The 20123-nt window shown below is 42.6% G+C and overlaps 1 protein-coding gene across 1 annotated transcript in view; it reads left to right on the forward strand.

The window, feature by feature from the left end:
• Positions 1–2358: 2358 nt before the first annotated feature.
• Positions 2359–20123, forward strand: part of SMS (spermine synthase) — a 43487-nt gene continuing 25722 nt past the window's right edge. The window contains exons 1-2 of the mRNA XM_058045045.1: positions 2359–2501; positions 15883–16003. Of these exons, the coding sequence (XP_057901028.1) occupies positions 2450–2501; positions 15883–16003 (173 nt within the window). The 5' untranslated portion in view covers positions 2359–2449. The remainder of the gene's footprint in view (positions 2502–15882; positions 16004–20123) is intronic.

The raw sequence follows: 20123 nt of genomic DNA on the forward strand, positions 1-20123 counted from the left end.
TTTCTTTCTCTTGTTGGATGTTTTTCTACCGCTCTACCAAAGTTTCCAAGATGCACCTCTTCTTTTTCTTCTTTTCCACTCTTTATTGAATTTGTTCATGTTGTTTTGCCAGCTTTCCCAGTTCCACCTAACCCAATGAGCAGCTGCAAAAGCCATTTATGCATAAGAACTGTCCTTTAAGTCAAAGTTTAAGACAGTCAGTCTTCATACTCTTCTCTATAATAATTCATTAGGCTATTTAGATCTTCAGCCCACTACAAAATCATAAAATTCTCATAATATAAAAAAGGAGACAGTAAAACCACTGGTTTTTTTTCCATGGCAAATTTAATTAAAAAGATGATGTTTCAACTTTCTCCAAGTCTGAAATGGTTGGCCTTCAATTGCAAAACTAATGCCAGGAAAAGATTAGGATGACATATTGATGTTCCTTTTTTTTTTTTTCTTCCCTGTAAACCCAGGAAAGTTGTTCTTATGTATGTAAGGGCATAATTTAGCAAGGCACTTAGCACTTATGAACAAATATATTTGAAGGTACTTAGGTGGCAACATCACTATTACTTTTTTCCAAATATTCCACAATGGATAGACAGTGTAATAGGCTGAACAGAACACAGGGCATTGCTCCCACTAAAGAGAGTAAAATCAATCCAGTAAGCTCCTTTATGGAATGAGGTAACTGAAACCACTGCAGCCACAAGCAAAGGTGAGAGATGTAAGAGATTTTAAAGAGCAGGGATTTTACTGGCTTGTGGCAGTTGCATGTCTGGAAAAAAAATGTAGAGAGATTGAAGTTGGCAGCAAGGAAGCATTGATTTTGGTTAAATTAAAAAAAAAAAAAAAAAGAAAAAAAAAGAGAAGGCATTAAGAAAAATCAGAACTCCTGATGTAATGGCAACAAGGATACACAATCCACCCAAACAGAACAATGTAACCCCCTACAACATCCAGGACTGGATCAAAGACATTGAATGGGAACATGCAAAGCTGTATATTTTAGGTAATTAATCATAAAATCCCCCGGCCTCTCATGAATGAGCTGTGTCAAATGAAGTCCATCTGAAGAAAGTACAGTTAGTACAGAGCTGAAGATGTCTGTGTGTCTTCTGATGCACAATTCCAGTTAATGTTTCTGCTTTGCTCGGGGTGCCTGTGAGGAACTATAACTGTTCAAAACAGGGATACTGTAAGTTTGCCCTGAAAAAAACCTTATTGAAAGTTATGGAAATAATCATGGTAGCACATTAGATTACACACTAGCAGTTACTTGTAAATATCTTAATTTAATTGTGGAATCATGTGAAACCATTGATGCCATGGCATTGTGCAAATCCACTCTCATTCATGCAATAAAATTAAAGGAATCTGCCAGCTGGCAAAGCTCCTAGTGACTGACAGAGCCAAACATCTAACCCTGTTCTGAGCACTGGTGAGGGCACACCCGGACTCCTGTGCCTGGTTCTGGGCCCCTCAATTCAGGACGGATGTTGAGGGGCTGGAGCACGGCCAGAGAAGTACAGTGGAGCTGGGGAAGGGTCTGGAACACAAATCTGATGAGGAACAGCAGAAGAAGCTGGGGTTGTTAGGCCTGGAGAAAAGGAGACAGAGGTGACCTTATGCTGTCTACAATTCCCTGAAAGGAGACTGTAGACGGATGGGGCTCGGTCTCTTCTGCCAGGCAGCCTGCAACAGGATGAGAGGACACAGTCTTTATCTGCACCTGGGGAGATTTAGGTTGGACATTAGGAGGAATTTCTTCACAGAAAGGTTAATGGAATGGGCTGCCCAGAGGGGTGGTGGAGTTACCATCCCTGGATGTTTTTAAGGAGGATGTGGCACTCAGTGCCATGGTCTAGTTGACATGGTGGTGGTCGGTCACAGGTTGGATTCGATATCTCAGACGTCTTTACCAACCTAATTGATTCTGTGATGTTGTGATTCTGTGATCAGTCCCGTAGCTAACTACTGCTGAACACTATTTTTCTGGGCTTGTAATTGCACGTGATTAATGAAATTTGTGGCGTCAGCCCGCTGTTTTACAGTTATCCGTTATAAATAAAAAAAGACTTTAAACAAAAGGCTTTAATGACTCCCTGGTCTGGTCCCTCTGCAGGGAGGGACAGCGGGGCCCCTCCGTGCCCACGGCGGGCAGCAGGTGACACACAGCAGCCCCACGGCTGCTGGAACCGCTCCGGGGCCTCAGCGCCAGGCCTCTATTACGGGATTTCAGGGGGTGGCTGCAGGTCAGCCGCACCCCAAGGGCTCCCCGGGCACGCCGATCGGGGTCTCCGGGCCCGCCGCTTCCCCAGGCCCGCCCCGGCCCGCCCCGGCCCCGCCCCGCCGCGCTCCCCCCCCGGCGCCGCCGCAGCCCCGCGCATATAGGGCCGCTCCGCCGCTCGGGCCGCGCCGCCGCCGCCGCTCCAGGCATGGCACAGGGCTCTACCTCACTATGGCAGCAGCAGCGCGGCACAGCACCCTGGACTTCCTGCTCGGCGCCACAGGTAACCGGGCTGGAAGGCGGCGGCGGGCGCGCACCTTCCCCACCCCACTCGCCCCGCTGGGCGTCTCGCCGGGGCCGCCGAGGATGAGGCCCGCGCGGGCGCCGCCTCCCCCTCCGGCCCTTCCCCGGCGTTCCCGCCGGGCCGTGTTTGTCCCCGGTACCAGCCTCTGCCCCTGGGCAGGCGGGCGGGCCGCTGCGGCCTCCTGCCCAGAGCCCGCCGCCGCGGGGGCTGCACCGCCTGGGGGGAGCCAGCGGAGCTGGGCCGGGCCGAGGCGGCCGTGCGGGTTCCCCCGCGGCGGCTCCGGGCGCCCCAGGGCGCGCTTTCTCCGCATGGGCAGCGGGCGGCAGGCGCCGAACCGCAGGGCCGGGGGCAGGGAAGCAGAGCCTGGCTCTTGGCGAGCGGCCGGGCCCGGGCACCCCCGCGGCCGCCCTGGCGCTGCGGCTGCCCCGCGCTTGAGGCGGGTGCGGGGAGCCGGGCTGGCGGCTGCCGCCGAGCGAGGCGGGAGTGCGGTGTCACTGCGGTGCTGCTCGAACCTGCTGGAGAACGCGGTTAGCGCTGGAGCGCCGGGCTGTGGCGGGGCCTGACCTCGCGGGTATCTGCAGGGGGCACGTTCGGGCCGGGAGCTGCGGCCACAACCACGTTTCCCGGCGGCCGAGCCCGGTGGGAAGGTTTGGTGGGGGAAGGGGGAGCTGCCGTGGGCGCCAAAGCGCCTCGCTGAGTGCCGGGCCAGGCCGCGGGCCCGGTGTGGCCTCCTGCACCCACCCCGGAGCCCGCCTGGCCCGTGTCGAACCCCTGTATCTTGCCCAGTTTGGCGTGCAGGCACTTCCCTGCATCCTTGCAAAGACAAAGTCTTGTAAAAGCTTCGTTTAAGAAAGAGATTCCTGACCACAGGAGCTTTGCTGCGAGCTGTGCTCTTTGTGGCGTTGCTGCATGTGCACTTCGGAGAGCCGGGAGCAGGAAGGGGAAGGTGATGCTGCAGTAGTTCCCAGAGTGTGCTTTTGGATAGTGGACTGTGGTTTTCACGGTGAAAACCTTTCGGTTTCCCTTTTACACTGGGTTTTTTTCAGGGTGGGTTAGCCACTGTAATGGTGACCTAATGGCAAATTAGATAGTGCTGCTATTTTCCTTGCTCCTTGTCTGACTAATCTAGTATGAGCAGAATTGGTAAGCTAGACCAGTATAAAAACTAGTTTCAGAGAAACCAACCAGCCCCCACAATGGCTTCTTTGTCACCGTAGTTCTCTGAACTACCATGGGTTCAGGAGTTAAAACAATGACTGACTTCTGCAGAAGGGTCAAAATTGCCGGGGATAAAGTAGATGCTTTACCTAGGGCTTATTTATTGAAAATAAGCTATAGGTATGTCAGATCCTCTGTGATATGAAAAGCAATGCTGTTAATTAGAGAATGTGGTAAGGACCTTAACAATTACTTTGATTTTAGGTAGGCTTTTCCACTTGCCTTAACTTTTGAGGGCAATGTTTGCATCGTTGTCTGACCAAGATGGATGTACCTAAGTGGGGATGGGTCGATGGACCCACTGTAGAAGTGTTGCTGTGTAGGTCAAAGGAAGGAAGAAGCATTCTTCTCTTCTTACACTTGTCTCAGCAAAACAAATACCTTCAGTGAGACATGAAGAACTTTCAGCAGTGACAGCTCAGTAGTTGGTTTGTACTTATGTGAAATTTTCCCTCTCATCTAGTGTTTATGGTGCAAAGCTCAAAGGAGTCGTCTAAATAGAAAAAACTGGTGAATGTACACGTGTAGATTGTATCACAGGAGTTAAACCTTATAGCTTAATCATAGATTGTTAACTAATTGAGTTTTTTTTCTCCAAATTAGGTGGTCAGTTAGACTTCTGAATGGTCTAGAATGCCATGAAAATAGCATTTAATAAAATTAAATGTGTGGTTTTGGACCTTCAGATCTTGTAAGGATAACATTTTTCTAGGTCTCAGCTAAAGCTGTTGCATCTTATGGAGAAAGCAGAATCTGTAAACTTGGTAAATGTGCAGTCCTTTTACCTCAAAACATTAGCTGTGTCCTTGTTTTTTACAAATGTGTATTTTTGTATAGGTATTAGTATAACAAAAGTTGCCAGCTTATCATGGATGGGTTAAAAGGGGCCTTAAGTGTTCTCTACTCCCAAGTTCCCTGCCATGGGCAGCCACACCTTGGGCTAGGTCAGTTTACATTGAGCCACATCCAGCCTGGTGTTGAACACTTGCAGGGATGTGGTATCCACAGCTTCTCTGGGCAGTCCATCCCAATGCTTCACTTCTCACAGCAAAGAATTTTTTCTTAACCAAACCCTTTTCTCTTTCAGTTTGAAGCCATTCCTCCTTGTCACTCCAGGCTCTTTTTCAAAAGTTTCTCTTCATCTTTAAGCTCCCTTCAGGTACTGGAAAGCTGTGATTGGGTCATCTCAAAACCTTCTTTTTCCATACTGAACAATCCCAATTCTCTCAGCCTTTCCTTGTAGGGGAGATTCTCCATCTCTCTGAACATCTTGAACTTGGTCATCTCTGGACTTGAACAGTTCCATGTCCTTCCTGTGCTGGGACCCCAGAGCTGGAGGCAGCACTGCAGGAGGACTCTCACCAGGGCAGAGGGGCAGAATTCCCTTCCTCAGCCTGCTGCCCTCAGTGCTTTGGATGCAGCCCAGGACAGTGTTGGTTTTCTGGGCTGCACCTGCCTGTTGCTGGGTCATGTCCAGCCTCTCACCCACCAGCACCCCAAGTCCTGCTGGGCAGGGCTGCTCTTGATCTGTTCATCCCCAGACTTTGTTGGTACCAGGAGTTGCCCAGACCTGGGTGCAGCCCTTGCACTTGGTCTTGTTAAACCTCATGAGATTCCCACGAGCCACTTCTCAGGCTTGTCCAGATGTGTTTGGATGCCATGCAATCCTTCAGGTGTGTCAGCCATACCACTCTGCTTGGTGCCATCTGTAACTGATCTCCTTGTCTGTGTCATTAATGAAGATACTAAATAACTGGTCCCCGTATGGAGCCCAGAGGGGAACTGCTTGTTACTGACGTCCACTGGAACTCTGAGCCACTGACCAGGACCCTCTGGATGTGACTGTCCAACGATTTAATTGTGCACCAAACAGTTCACCCACTGAGTCCAGCTCTCACCAATTTGAGAGAGGGACGTTGTGGGGGGTTGTGTCAAAGGCTTTACACAAGTCCAGATAATGGCATCTGTGCTTTGTAGAAAAGTTGCACAATAATTTGTTTCATTGCAATGCATCTTCCAATAACTGTATATGGTAATTTATTTTTTTTTAAGAATCTGCTTGGTTCTGAGAGTCATTATACATGGTTGAAATAATCTGTATATGTTTCTCACTGTTGACTTCTAGCATAGCAGCTATCCAAAGGCATCACTGTAATTGTCTACCATCAAGACTGCATGAAGGCTGAGATGTTAATAGTTCTCTGGGATCTGTTTATTACTTTGTTCTCTGGTATGTCTCTCTTGTCTTTATCCTCAATCTTCTGAGGCTCTCTGTGGGTGAAGGATGGAGGCTCTTTGTCGCTGCAGGGACAAGATCCACAGGATACCACCCTGCATGAGGAAGATGGGATTTTGTCATGTGTTAATGCTTGTGCAGCTGGTAGCAACTGCTTGTGCTGCAGAATGGTGTGGATTTGTTGGGTTGTTCTCACTGGCTGACTTCCTTGGCATGTCACAAGCCCTTTCAATAACAGCCCTGGTTTCTTCAGGCAGTCCTGAGAGAATATTGCACTGTGGAGCTTGTCATGTACATTCTTCAGGACTCAAATGTACTCAGCAAAAATAGTGAGACTGATAACTCTTATGTAGCCCTTTCTTAGTGTTTGCAGTCATCACTTCCATAAGGTTGTTGGAAATGCCAGCAATGTCAATTAAAATGTGGGTCTGGAGAGTTAGAGAAAACAGGTCCTCTTGTGTTGGTTTGAGATGGGGGTCACAGTATTGCCTTGGGAATGGGGTTGCATGAGATGATTAAAGCCATGTACTTCTGCTAAAAGCTGCCAGTTTGAAAAACAATCAGTAAATTTTTTGTGTACTACAAAAATCCATATGCTATTAAAAAAGACCCTTTTGTCCAAGTGCTGTCCTTGTCCTTTTTTTTGTGTACTACAAAAATTTATATACTATTAAGAAAAAGGTCTTTTTACCTGTCCTTGTAACTATTTCCTCTAATTAGGCACCTCATTAGTTTTTTAGGAATAATCAGTTGAAAATATAAGCAGGGGTGAGATCAATCTTTTGATTAGCTGGTTAGCACAGCCTGAGTTTCAGTAATGGTCTTCTCAAGAGCTGGTTAAATTAGCAACTCTAGAGCTCAGCCCTTTGAGCAGAAGTATGTTACTTATCTGTGACCCTGGAGATAAACAGGCAGCTTTAGCAGGCAAACAGCATAGTGTTCCCTATCCTAAAATGCAAGAAGACTATTTTAACATTTATAAAAATGGACACAGCTTGCTAGCCTTCTTTAATTTGGGCATAGAAAGCTTTAGTTGTGATCTTTTTGTTAGTCAGAAGAGAGGAATTTGAGGCTCCTCAATTTACTTTATTTGAGGACTTTATTATGAAGGTATTTACATATTTGATGCCTTATACCTGTACAGAGTTGATTTTAGATTTACTGTATGTTGTAAATCTGCTTGCACATGGGAGTTTTTCCATCCATGCATGAATTTGTCAACAAAGCTTAGTTTTCTTGGTTGTTGAGTATTGAACTGATGGATGTTCTTCAGATTTCTCTAAGGGGGTGGGAGGAGAGATAATATGAAGACTCTTGTGAGATTTGGGTTCTTTGCTTCAGAAAGGCAGATTCGGTGGAAATCAGTTTGAATTGTCTCCGTGTTTGCTGTTTGGGATTATTGCTGGGGGCATTGTAAATAGTATATGGCACAAAGAGTTGTGCCTGTAGCACTGAGGGCCAGGGCACAGGTGAGTGAGCTGGTGAGGAGAGCAGTGATTACCTGAGCTGGCACAGTTACTGAAACCAATGCTTAGGAAGCTCTTGGGTGACTTGCACACTCTGGGGATGTTGGAGCTGGAGAGAGTGCAGCTAGGGCAATGCTTAAATTTAAGAAAAAGTTTAAGTGAATGTGTGCACATGATCTGATTTTCCTCAGATTCATGTTTTTAAGGAGCTACAAAGAAGGGAATGATCTTTTGTAGGCTGAGCATCCTCTGTTAGTAGCTTGCTTCCTGTCTGCTCAATTCTGACACTGCAGGGGGGGAAAAATCTTAACTATCAGGTGTTCTGAGTTACCCTCCTAAATATTCTTTCAGTATTGAAGTTTTTTACTTAGACTGTCAAATTGCTAAATATTTTAACTGAATGCAGTTAAAATAATATTTTCATTCCTGTCTTTGTTTGGATTGGAAGTCTTACTGTTCTTCATGGAGCAGTACTAAAGTTTTATGTGCTTATTTTTGGCTGTGTTGATCTAAACTTTTGAAGGGGGGGAAGACTTGAGTTTTACACCTTTTAAAAGCTTTTTGTTGAGTTTCCTTACTCTAGTTAAGAAAATGGTTTTCTGAAAGGGCAATCTCCTAGGAAGAGGAGTGTTTAGGAGAGCTGAATACTCTGGGTTGGGGGGTGCTGCATTGGCTCTTGCTGCTGTCTCTGAAATCTCTGCCCTAACTTCTACCTGGGAAAACACTCAATGAGCTCAGTTGCTTGTGTTTTGAACTGTCTTGCTGTATTAAAGACAATTTGGAACTGTGCTGGTTTGCTTTATTTAGCAGATAACAGTTCTAGATGTTGAATCATTGTTCATCCCATACAAAGTGTGGAAATAGCAGAGAATGCAGGAAGAGATGACTGGCATTGAAAACTTGATTTTTTTTTTTGAAAACTTGTGGTTTCTTTCTCAAGTAAGTCAATCTTGTGTATGAAGGAGCAAGAAGATGTTGAGTTCAGTATTAGTCCAAGCCTAAGATTATAAATAAAACTCATCAATAAAAGATTTGAGCACTTACCTGTATAGAGAGTTACTGTATAGTGATTTGATGTTCTCTGGTAGGTGCTTTTGTTGCTGGATGTACTAGAGGTGCTAGGGCTTTGTTGTGTTTTTTTTTCTGTGAGACAGATTTTGCTTTTGTGGCTGGAGCTGGCTGCAGTTAGCTGTAAAAACAAGTATATTTGAACTTCTTGTGAGGGAGTGGTATCTCTGATCCTTGTAGCTAAATTTGACTGGTTCTGTCAAGCATTGAATTGTCTGAAGTGCTGAAACATCTGATTGCAGTGATAACGTGCAGATGACAGGCTTATCTTCTTACCTTATTGATTTATGGTATGTGAACAAAATATGCTGACTCCTTAGCTATGACCTGTATGTGAAGACCATGTAAATAAGGCTTAGACAAGACTCAGATGTCTCTGGAGCTTGCAGCTGTGTTATCAACCTTTGCTAAAGGTGTGTTTGCATGCAGTTGAGGAATGGGTCTGTTTGGGTTGTGTTTCCTTAGCAGCTCCATGAGTGGTGTGGGCTCAGCCCGTGCCTTTGGGCTGTTGTGAGCTGAGCCCTGCAGGTCTCCACGCTCCAGTTGTGGCAGGCCTGGACCAGGAGCTGGCCTGCTGAGTGTCAGAGCACAAATGGGGCTTGTCAGGAGGTGTTAATGCAGGTATTAATAGCTTTCCATTTTTAGCAGTAACGACTGCTATGAACTCATTGCCTGCTTTTGTTGGTTTCTAGTTTTAAAGATTAAAAATACTTTATGACTGGAACTCTGAAAATATAATTATCTGATTCTCCAGCATGATGTCAAGTTCTCAATGGCTGCTTGCTCAGACATGAAGGAACTGTCACCTGCAAAGGTGAAGGCTAATAGTGTGGGAGATGTTTGTTGTGAGGCTCATGGTTTGAGGCTGTAGAGCAAATTCTTGCTGGAAATTAAGGCTGCTTTTGACACATCAGTATTTCCCATTTCAGATTTCTCTGACCATGCCTCTTAAATATCAAAATCCTTGAAAGGAGAGGAAAGTATATAGGACAAGTACCATGCATAATATTATTCTAGAAGATGGTCAGGTCATAGGTGATTAAAGTGACTTTAAAGATGTAAGTGATCAAAAGAGCTGATATTATTTGGGCATGCTGAGGTTCTGTTACCAAGTGTGTTTTCTTCTCTACAGCTTTTTTTTGTGTGGAAAGTCTGCAGGTATTTCAACAGATACTGAGGTTTAAAATATGAACAGTCTTTGTATGCCAGTTGGTGGACTTCAGTTGTGTGTTACTGGGAGACAGATGAAGTTTAAGGCATTGAAACTACAATTGTTGGTACTAAGGCTCAAGTGGAGGCCTGTGCTGTTAGGGATTTTTTTGTAGTTACCAGAGAATTGCTTTGTGGTCTGTTGTGCGCCTTTCCAGAAGATGGGCATATAAAAGTCAACTGTTGTAGGATGCCAATCATTGCTAACTGCAATTAGATGCCAGATATAAGAGAATACTTTTAAAGCATATCTTTTATTAAAACTAGAGAAAAAAATAATTTGTAAATGTCAGAGTGAATGGGGGAGGCTCTACTAGTGATTGAAAATATGGTGTACTTCCAGGCATGATAGTCTTCTAAAATTTTGCCAAAAACGAACAAGGGAAAGCCCTTCTCACAGGTCTCTGTGGTGGATTTTTTAGTTTTCCATAATATATTGTTGTGCAGGAATCATCGGGAGTGAGCCTTCAGATATTGATGAATCCACAAGCAGAAGCACCCTATCTTTTCACAGTAAATTAGATTTTTTGATAGCCCGGATACAGCAAATCAAGAAGAGGAAGGGTGAAGGAATAACTTATTTTTTGTGTATTTATTCCATTATGGAAGTGGATAGATTTCATAGGCCTGTATTTGCTGAAAATTTGAGATCTTCTGTGGAATTCTCCCTTGAAAGTGATTAGGGAGCTAATACCAAGGTGGTGGTAGTGCAGGGGAGGAGAGAGTGTTGAATTCTCCTTTTTGTAGCTGGGTATTGTTAATGCTTTAAGAGCTCACTGTGATCATGGTTGTTTTACCCACAATTTCCTAAAGGACCCTTGGATGCACAGACTGACTCCTATTGGCTCTGGTGATCTTATGGAAGCCACTAAGTTCATGCACTTGCTGATGTGACACAGCATAGCTGTAGTTACACAGTATAGCATTTGTCCTTATTCACTATGTAGCTGAAAATCCTTAGAAATAGTGGGGGAGGCATTCTGTGGAAACCTTTGGAAAAAGCAGCCTTCTACTGCTAACCTTGTGTAATACATAATGCAGCAGAGTGAGTGCACTAGGAAACTTGCTGATCTGTTTTCTTGTGAATGAATGAGTGGTAGATGACTATTTCCACCTGCTGCCCCCTTAAGCCTCATGCCATACATGATTTATTGACTTCTTGTTGAAGTCAACATAATGAGGATGGTCCTCATGGGTGCAAATTGATTGAAAGGAGTAATTTTAGTATAATTTTCTGCTTCCTGCTGTTTTCTTCTTTTGCAGAGCTGGCAAGGACAAAACAAAGGATTTTTCCTGTATGCATATTCTGATGGGAGACTTTAAAACTTAATACCCAGAAGATGTATGTTGCTAGAGCCAGTTGTTATTCATTTGCATCTGTTAACATGTCAGGAAAAAGCTACCTGCTTTGTTCTGGGCAGTTATGAAAGCAGGGCTCTTGGGGTGTGCTTGGAGGGTGTACTTTCATTCTTGTGAGGCGTGGGGTTATCTTGTTGTTGGAGGACAGGGCTCAGCTTAGGCAGCTGTTGGCATTCTGACTTTAGTTGAGCCTGTGATACTGCTCTGAAAACTTCTCCAGATGTCTGTTTAAACACCAGTGTGCCCTTCTCTCTCTTTTTCCATGCAGGCAGATCCTTTTAACTAGCACAAAATAATTACAATTCTTAAGTTTTCTAGTTCTAAGAAAAAGATTGCCATGCAGGAGTTGATGTCTAAGTGATAACAAGTTATCTGCAAATTATTATGTACTGCTCTACCTGGTCACATACAATGGAGAGGGGGACCTACGAGGAGGAGGCAGCTGTTGATTTTCCATGAACTGTTGTGACTTTTAGCTTTTTTTTTGGGGTTTTTATTTCTGTTTTCTCAAATGCTAAAAAAATCTAGGACATACAAAATACATGGGAGCCTGAAGCTTCTCCCTAGCTCTGGATTTTTAAAGCTTATGAACAATTTGCTCACCAAACATCTCTGCAAACCTCTTAATTTTGCAATTTTTTCATGGTTGAGATTGAGATACAATATTGGCGTTGGGAAAACGCCTTGAATCAGTCTGTGGATGAGATTCCCTGTACTCCTGTGAGCCTGAGGACACTGTTTCCAGTAAGAGGTGGTGGTGGAGGGGCTGCCAGTTCGACTGTGGTGAGCTCAGTGCCAGGGCAGTCAGGTGTGCAGCTGTAGCAGGTTGGAGGCACCCCCTCCTGCTGCTCTTCTTGAGCTGCCCCTGGACCTCAGCTGCCCAGAAATGAATCTCTTCTGTCAGGTGTGTTCCCTTTGTCACTTGTACATGGTGCCCTCCCACCCTGTCTCTGTATTCCCTTTTCCTTTAAGATTTTTGAATAATGGGAGTTGATAGGTAGGGTGCCTTTTGCAAGGATATCAGACTTGCAAAGCACAAGGATTTATTATGTTGAAACAACCTAAACAGCTCTGAACTGAAACAATATGCCAGCACTTCAGGTTGCTATTTACTCTTAGCATATTCTGCATCTTGATTCCTAATGTATGCTAACTCTTTCATGTATTCTTAATGAAACACTTAGTTTGATTTGTTTTCTTCACCTTTCTCTACTGAATATTTAGCTGCCAAGGGAAAATTAATCAGTTTCTGAATCATATATAAGTGCTTTAATGTGTTTTATTGTTTTGGTTATGCTATATTCTCAATTGCTAGAAGAAATGATTGAAAATCAGGGTAAGAAAAGTTTGAAGTTGGAAGTGGGGTGTTTTCAATGAGAATTAATCTGTTCCCACAGTTTACTGAAGTTTTGTTAATTGTAGGGCATGAAGAAATCTTAATCCAGAATATCTTTAGAGGTGATCTGGCTCAATAGCAAATGATTCCAATGCTGAGCTCAAGTGTCAAGGTGGAACTGATGCATGAGGCCAGACTTGGTGCTCATAGCAACTCTGGACTTGGCTCTCATGTTCACAGATTACTGTCAATTACTGACTGCTTTGCTGCTCAAATTCAGAGGAACATCTGCAACTGCTGCAAGACTTCTCCTCAGATGTGCTGGGGTTCGAAAATGTTCTGGCTAAACTAGGCATTAACTCTCTTGAAAAATACATATATTTCAAATCCAGTACATAGTGGGTTTTGTTCCTGTTCTCTAAAGTTGACACTCTGGGCATTTTTCATTACTTCTGGCAAATAATTATCAAATGTCTAAATCAGTATTTTATACTTGGTATCCAGAGTTTGTTTCTTTTGTTCCTGAATAACCAAAAATGTAATGACTACTTGAATAAACATTTAGATGTAGATTCAAAAGTGCTCCTGTTATTTGAATCACCATTGTCCTATTTGCTTATCAGTGCTTGATAAGAGCATATCTGAGCTTGGAGTGAGGTGGTGACAAGTGGATTTGAGTGAGATATCCTGAGATCACTGAAACTTCCTGATGCCTTCAAGCAACCACTTAAGGCCTCAAACATTTTATAAGGGAATCTCCAACTTGGGAGGATTAATTAGCCCTCCAAGGCAAATCTTGTGTGGTATAACCAAAAGGATACCTGGTGAAAGAGCATGTTGTTGTTTTAATTTCCTAAAGTTAATAGCATAATAGGGAGAGCTTAATCAAGCTTGTGCCTGGGTTCTCAGCAAAGAACTTTGTGGCTGAGTGATGAGCTGTATGCGAGGGGTTGATCTGTTCATGGAGCAGAAAAATACCAGTGATGATTTGTCCTGCAGTGCCTGCCAAGATGCACCTAGCAGGATTCCTTAAAGCTGTTGAAAACAGGCTAAATGTGTTATGAGTACTTCAGTCTTTCAGTCTGTTTGCCCTCTTGCTGCTGAGTCTTCCAGAAACTGCAGAAGTGAGGTGGTTTGGGGGTTGGTAGGACACTGGTTCAGTTTGAGTCTCATGTCATTTTACTCTTGGCCCTTGGAGGGTATGGCATGCATGAGTAGACAGGGTTTTTAATGTTTTTGTGGTGGTGGCTTAAGGAGTAAGTGGTGGAAGTAGGCATTTGTTGTGAAAAAGATGGAGAAGGTAAAGGAGTTGGGCAAGGAAACATGCTGCTGGGGAAGTGGGGACTGCATGTCTGAAGTGACAGAAATTCTTTGTGCATGTACTGGCATTGGAGGAGCAGCTCTTACCTTCTCCAGAAACGGCTGATGCCTGCCAGAAGCTGCAAGTTCAAAGTGAGCCTTGCAAAGTTCCCTTGCCAGTGCAAGGCAGAGATTAGAACCTGTTTAAGAACTGTGGCTCATATTATGGCCCCATTTATCTATTCTTTTGATGTCTGAAAAACATGTTGGTTTGATTGCTGGCCCACTTATTACTGCTGTAACCATGGCTACTGGGCAGACAGGCTGTGTACTCTGAGCCTTACTGCCTGTGCACTGGTAGAACCTGACACTGGATAGGAGTCTAAAATCTTACTGCTACAGATGATGCATATTTTTACAGAAAGGTAGGGGAAGGAAGAAGTTTCATGGTGGTAGTGTGCTGTGGTGTTTCATCAGAGGTGCTCCTGACTAAGAAGGAACCAGCAGTTAAATAATTCACTGTGGTCTAGCAGAATTTGGTTTTGTTGGTCCTGTCTGCCTTTAGCTTGCAACATGGAGTTGAGTGAGATTTAGAAGGTGAAAAATAAATCTATCTCAGAACATACATCAAGATCAGATAGAATGAGTAATAAGCAAAGCCTTCCAAAGTCTATTAAATATCCTTGGCTACTGGGGAATTGGCTTGCTCTTGGTTTTGCTTAAAGAAAAGTAAATGCTCTGTCAGTTACTTCAGTTTATCTGGTTGAAACATTCAGGGGTAGTTCAAGTCTGGGGTTTGTGGATGGGCAAACATAAGTTTCAAGCAATCATATTTTTAGCTTAGTCTGCTGTAGAGTTGCATAGAGATGATTGATTAAGGAACTTTTGATTTATTTGGTATGGATCTTTTTTCAGTTCTTTATACCTAGTACAACTCCATTTTATCCTGAAACTATTGCTGATTATGCCTGCTGGCTACTTTTACTGGCTTCCAATGTAAATGCATTTTGGGAGCAGGGGTAAAACAAAATAAGTACCTTGGGAATAACCCTTTATGAAAGGCACAATGGGGAAGATTGTCTGTGCTGGAGCGTGTGGTTGTAAGCTGTGTCTGCATACTGAGGTCTGTGATATCTCTGGTGGAGATAGAACTCCTGGTTACATTGTTGCCATTGCATGACCGTGGTGGCTCAGTTCTGTGTTTTGTGAAGTGGAGGTGATGCTACTTGCCTTCCAGGGACAGCCTGTAAATTAATGTTTTATTAGATCTCCTCAGTGACACTGGCGGGCTGTGTCTGCCAAGTGTTCTTTTTCTGTTCTTGTTCTGCCAAGTGCAGCTTTAGGAGCATCCTCCCCTAATTCACCTTGTCAACTCCAGAATAAATGGGCAAAGCTTGCAACTTGTTTTTGAGACACTTATTTGAAGAAACTAAAATTGTTCATTAAAGCTATGTTGTGGGTAACAAAACCCCACAAATCTGTATAGCAAACTCGACACTTCTGAATTTAGCATATTCTGACTGAATAAATACCTTTATGGACAAATTATCAGCTTGCTTTTGAAGGTAATTGTACCAGAGTAATGTCAGTTATTTCCAAGTGAATTTTTTGTGTTCTTCTGAGAGTTTTTTCCCATAATATCATGAGGATTTCAACTGGGGACTTGCTCTGGCCTCGATGTTAGAAAAAAGGATGTTTGTGTAGGGCTAGGGTGGATAGGTTAATCTTCAATGCCTTTGTAGTTATCCAGTATTACAGCTTGACTTTTTTTGAGGTTTCTTGACAGTCTTGTGGGGTTTTTTAGGATTGCTGTTTGTGTGTTAAATGATTTTAAAAGAAATTATGTGAGTAAAGACTTGCGTGGATTGTGATATAGTATATGATCAATAGTAGCTGTAATAAAAACACTCTGATTACATCCATGTGAATAACAATTTTTGCTCAGGTGTGAAAACTGATTTAAAGTTGTTTGGATACCCATGCACAGAGAAATATCTCTTGGTAGATGAGGATGGGCAGAAGAGAAGATACATGAAAGAGTGTTCAAATGGTACTTAAAAAAAAATTAATCCAGGCTTCCAGAAGAAACTTTCCAGCCTCCAGAAAAAGGCAGAAGTAACTTGAGTTGAAAATCCTCACTGATTATTTTTTTCTCTCTTAATCTTGCAGCTGATTGTAATGCTGTTCTTAAAGCTCTACAGCCCATTTTTCAGGAGCAGGGAATGACAGAAACAGTTCATAACTGGGAAGACCATGGTTATTTAGTAACCTACATCAAAAAAAATGGCAGGTGAGTAGATTTTTCTTTTGATTATGTCTCTGCTGTCCTTCCTTTAAGTATTTATTTCTCCCTCTTGTAGTCTTGATAGGGCAGGCTATCCTTTTATCAGCCTTGTGGATGCAGTAGCTATGATAAAGCCGAATATTGTTTCTAATCTGGACTATGTCGTTTTGCAGTTTGGATATCAGAAGGTTGAACTGCTCAGTCTGATCTGTACCATAGAATGGTGCCTGGGTCTCAGCACTAGTCCTTCCAGATGCAGGAAAGCTCAAGTCAGTTCAATGTATTTGTAATTTTCTGAACATTAAATATGTCCAAACGTGTTGGTGTCTAACCTTGGCATGTGAACAATGACAGCTTTGTGTCTGTCTGTATTTACATGCTGTTCTATGCTTCAAATTCTCAAGCAGCTTCTGAGGTAATTAGCAGCATGATAAGGGTGATTGGTGTCATTAGTGACACAAAAGCTGAGTCTGCTGGGACAAACTGATAAGCAAAACTACATTCACTTTATTTTCAGATGCTGCTTCACAGTTAGTTGATTATGGTGTACATTAATCTGGTCTATTTATAAGTAACTACCGTGGTTTTATTGCACTAAATTTGTTTATCGTTATTCAGTTACTTGTTCTTGTCATAATTGTGGCAGCTGCTGCTTTAGGGTTGCCTGTTTTCTTTTTGCTGGTTGGATTTGTTATGTTTGGTGGTTTGTTCTGTTTGTTTGTTTAATTGGGATTTTTTTGTGGGGGGTTTTTGGGACCCAAATTAAGGTAACAAGTAAGTGGATATGAGTAGTTCTATGTTTATCATTCTCAGTTGTGTTCTATGAAGTTTTTATTATATTTCAGTTAGCTTTTCAAATGTGGCACTGGCTTTTTCTGCTCAAAATTACTTGTTTTTTTATACTTGATATGTCTAGAAAAATCTGTTAGTTGTATCTTGCTTTTGTACAGCCTTGTTTATTTTGTCTTTAATTACATATGCTTTATGTTCTTCCTGAATTATTTGATCAACATTGCAGTTCTGGTAACCTTTTGTCTCTGAGTTGGTGAAAATATAGCAAAGTTGGTAATTTTTTTCCTCTGTAATAGTTGGTAAATATCCTTCCTCTCTATTGTTAAGCTTTCATGTAATTCTAAAAAGATAATATCAAGTTTCTACCAACTCTGAAGAATTAAAAGATATTACTTTAAAGTAAAAAGAAGTTAGAAGATTAAAAGGTTGGTTTTATTTGATTACATGGCCTCATGTTGCTTTTCTGCATTTCCTTGAGTGTTAGAGGTATATGAGATGTGAATTCTCAAATTGGGTTTTCTCTTTGCAAATTCATCTGATCATTCCCCTTAAGATGATAGCCTCTTCTAAAGGAGCAGTTTCAGAGTTAAATTGCCTGTCTTTTGATGTGTTCCAGGAACTTCCTAAAAACCAGTGTTTTGTTGCATAACTTTTCCAGGACATAAATGAACTGGCATAAATGAACCTGGAAGCATCTCTGAGAAAGGTTCTTATAGAAACCTAAATTTTACAGTATCTGACTCAATTGCTCTTGTTGCACTGTCAGCTGAACACATGCATAGGGGAACTTTCTGTGACTTTTGGGACCTCAGCAATTTTGTTTCCTCTGCTTATACAACAAGCCTGAATACTTTTTTTTTAAGGTAGCCCTAAACAATATATTTCTGCTAGTGTAGTTTGTATTTGTTTGATGTAGTTTCAGTTAACTTAAACAAATGAGGTTGTAAACCCATAAAACCCAACAGACTGGACAGTTCAAAAACCTTGCAGAACAAACAGGTTTTACAAATTGCGAGAATGAACCGATGAACGTATGGATTTCAACTGACTAAATAATTAAAACAGACCTGCCTAGTTCTGTTTTAATACCAGCAAGTTTGTCTGCACTCTATCTTAGTGCCTTAAAATATCATACATTTTAATTAACATAAAAATATTACCTGACACAACTACGAAGAAAGTAGCCAGGGTGTGCAGGCTTTTCCTCTTCTTGCCTTGCAAAACAGTGTGTTTGGCAAGGCAAGAAGAGGAAAAGCCTGCATGCCCTGGCTTCATTTCCAGCAGCAGCTTGTAGTAAAACTTGGAAAAAAAGACTTGTGATGTAGGTATGTCACAAGCAGCTCTTGTAGGGATGACTGGCTACAACAAGTTCCCTAGAAGGAGAGATGGAGGGGGTGCTGTGAGTCAGGGTTTGTGAGCATGTGCACACAGATATGTTTTTAGCCAGCCAAAGGTGACTGAGCCATTGCAAGACAGATGTGCAGTTGATGTAACAAGCTGGGTACTAATCCCTGGGAAAAATATCTGAGATGAGATAGTAATGTGTTGCTAAACAGTGTCTGTACTCCTGAGTTTGCTGAGATAACCCCCATAGCCTGCAGGGTGCCCTGTGCTGCACTCTGTGGAATTGTGGGCCCTGCTGTTGACAAAGCTGTCTCTGACAAAGCCACCAAGTGAACAGCTCCATGGAGGGCTGCACTGGTGGAATGAATTGGAGCTGATTTGGGGATTAAGACCTGCTTTCCTGTTGTCATTACCAAAGCAACAGATCCCTGTTCTCTTTTGTCCAAAGCTAAGCAAGCAAAAGTCGTATGTGGCAACTACCTGGTCCATTTACTTCGTGATTTGTTCTGACAAAAAACCTAATTGAGGGAGATTCAGCTGAAGATATTTACTAATGGGGTTGTCAACACAAGGTCTGGAGTGGGGCAGGGAATGGCTCACTTGAGCCACTCAAGTTCTCTGAAGTGGTGGGGATGGATGCATTCCTCTGTGCTTTGCCAGCCCCCTTGCCCAGACACTGCTTGGGGAGCTGTAGCATGTGCCAGAGTGGAGCTGTCTCTTGAGTTTTGAGTCTCAAGCAGTCTTGTTTTTCTGAGCTGTGTATTTTTTAGATTCCTTCTAGAGTGGTTTGTAGGGTCACTTTAAGCAGCATACTTTTACAGAAATGTCACTATCTTGGACTAAACAGTTAAAAGTTAGGTTTAAAACATGTGAAATTTTTATCTTCTTTATTGTATATGTGACTTTGTACAGTCATACTGCCTAGTATATTCCACAGATTGAGAAGTGTTGTTACATCTAAGTTAAGGAGAAAAATCAGTGAAGCTAATCTTTAGAAACTGCTGTCTTCTGAACTAATACTTTGTTTTAATCTCATTACTGCTTGTGAGCAACTCTCCTTTTATCATACTGCATAGAGCTATCAGAGTTTTTCCTTGTAAATCTCTGCTCCATCTTTTGTCATGCTCCACCTTGAAGTTCCTAAAAAACCCCCAAAACCTGAAACTTGAGTCATTGTTTATACAGTAGAAGAGTGTCTTTTAGAAAAGCTTTGACCTCCTTTATAGCACACATCCATTTTTAACTTTGGTGTCTGAATTCTTGCTTAGAGAAGTATAACCCTACTGCACTTGGCTTCACTGTTCACAGCAGTGCAAGCTTTACCCAGTTGAATTTGGTTTCTGTGTCACAGAGATTCTGAGTATGTTAACACTGTGAAGGGGGAGGGGAGCGTGATTACTTTTTTTCTTTGTTAGTCTTTTGCTAACCACTCTGTATGCTAGACAGCATATTTTAAAGGAGCAGGATGAACATTCCTCAGCTCTTTGTTTCTGGCTAAAATGTTGTAGTTGCCTATGGAGTGACCCAGAGTGTAAAAATGGGCTGAAGAATAGGAAGCAGTTGGTAGGAAGCAGCAACAGCTTTTATTGGTTTGATTTTCTTATTCTGTAAAAACAGAACTGGACTAATGGTATAATGAAGAAATGTGATTGCCTAACTCCTTAAGGTCCCTCAAGTACTTTGTAATTAATGTGAAGAACTTAAAAAAAGTGTGTTTTAGTAAAACAGTATCATGCCAGTTTGAAAAATTTTACGTTTTCCTGGTATAAGCAAATTTTTATTTCCTCTCTCATTGAGTAGTTTGACAGGTGATGCTTTTAGTAGCAAGCTGTTTTTTAAATACTTGAACTATTCTCTTTTTATAGTGATTCAAAGTTAGTCAGCAGATAAAAGCTTTGATGGGTTTGTAGGTACTGTCTTTCTATCCAGCTTTTTTCTCTGGGTGTGGTGGTTTGGGAAATCCTTTCGTGGGTATGTGGGATTGCAATGT

Source organism: Melospiza georgiana, chromosome 2 (assembly GCF_028018845.1).
Source record: "Melospiza georgiana isolate bMelGeo1 chromosome 2, bMelGeo1.pri, whole genome shotgun sequence".
Classification (NCBI taxonomy): domain Eukaryota; kingdom Metazoa; phylum Chordata; class Aves; order Passeriformes; family Passerellidae; genus Melospiza; species Melospiza georgiana.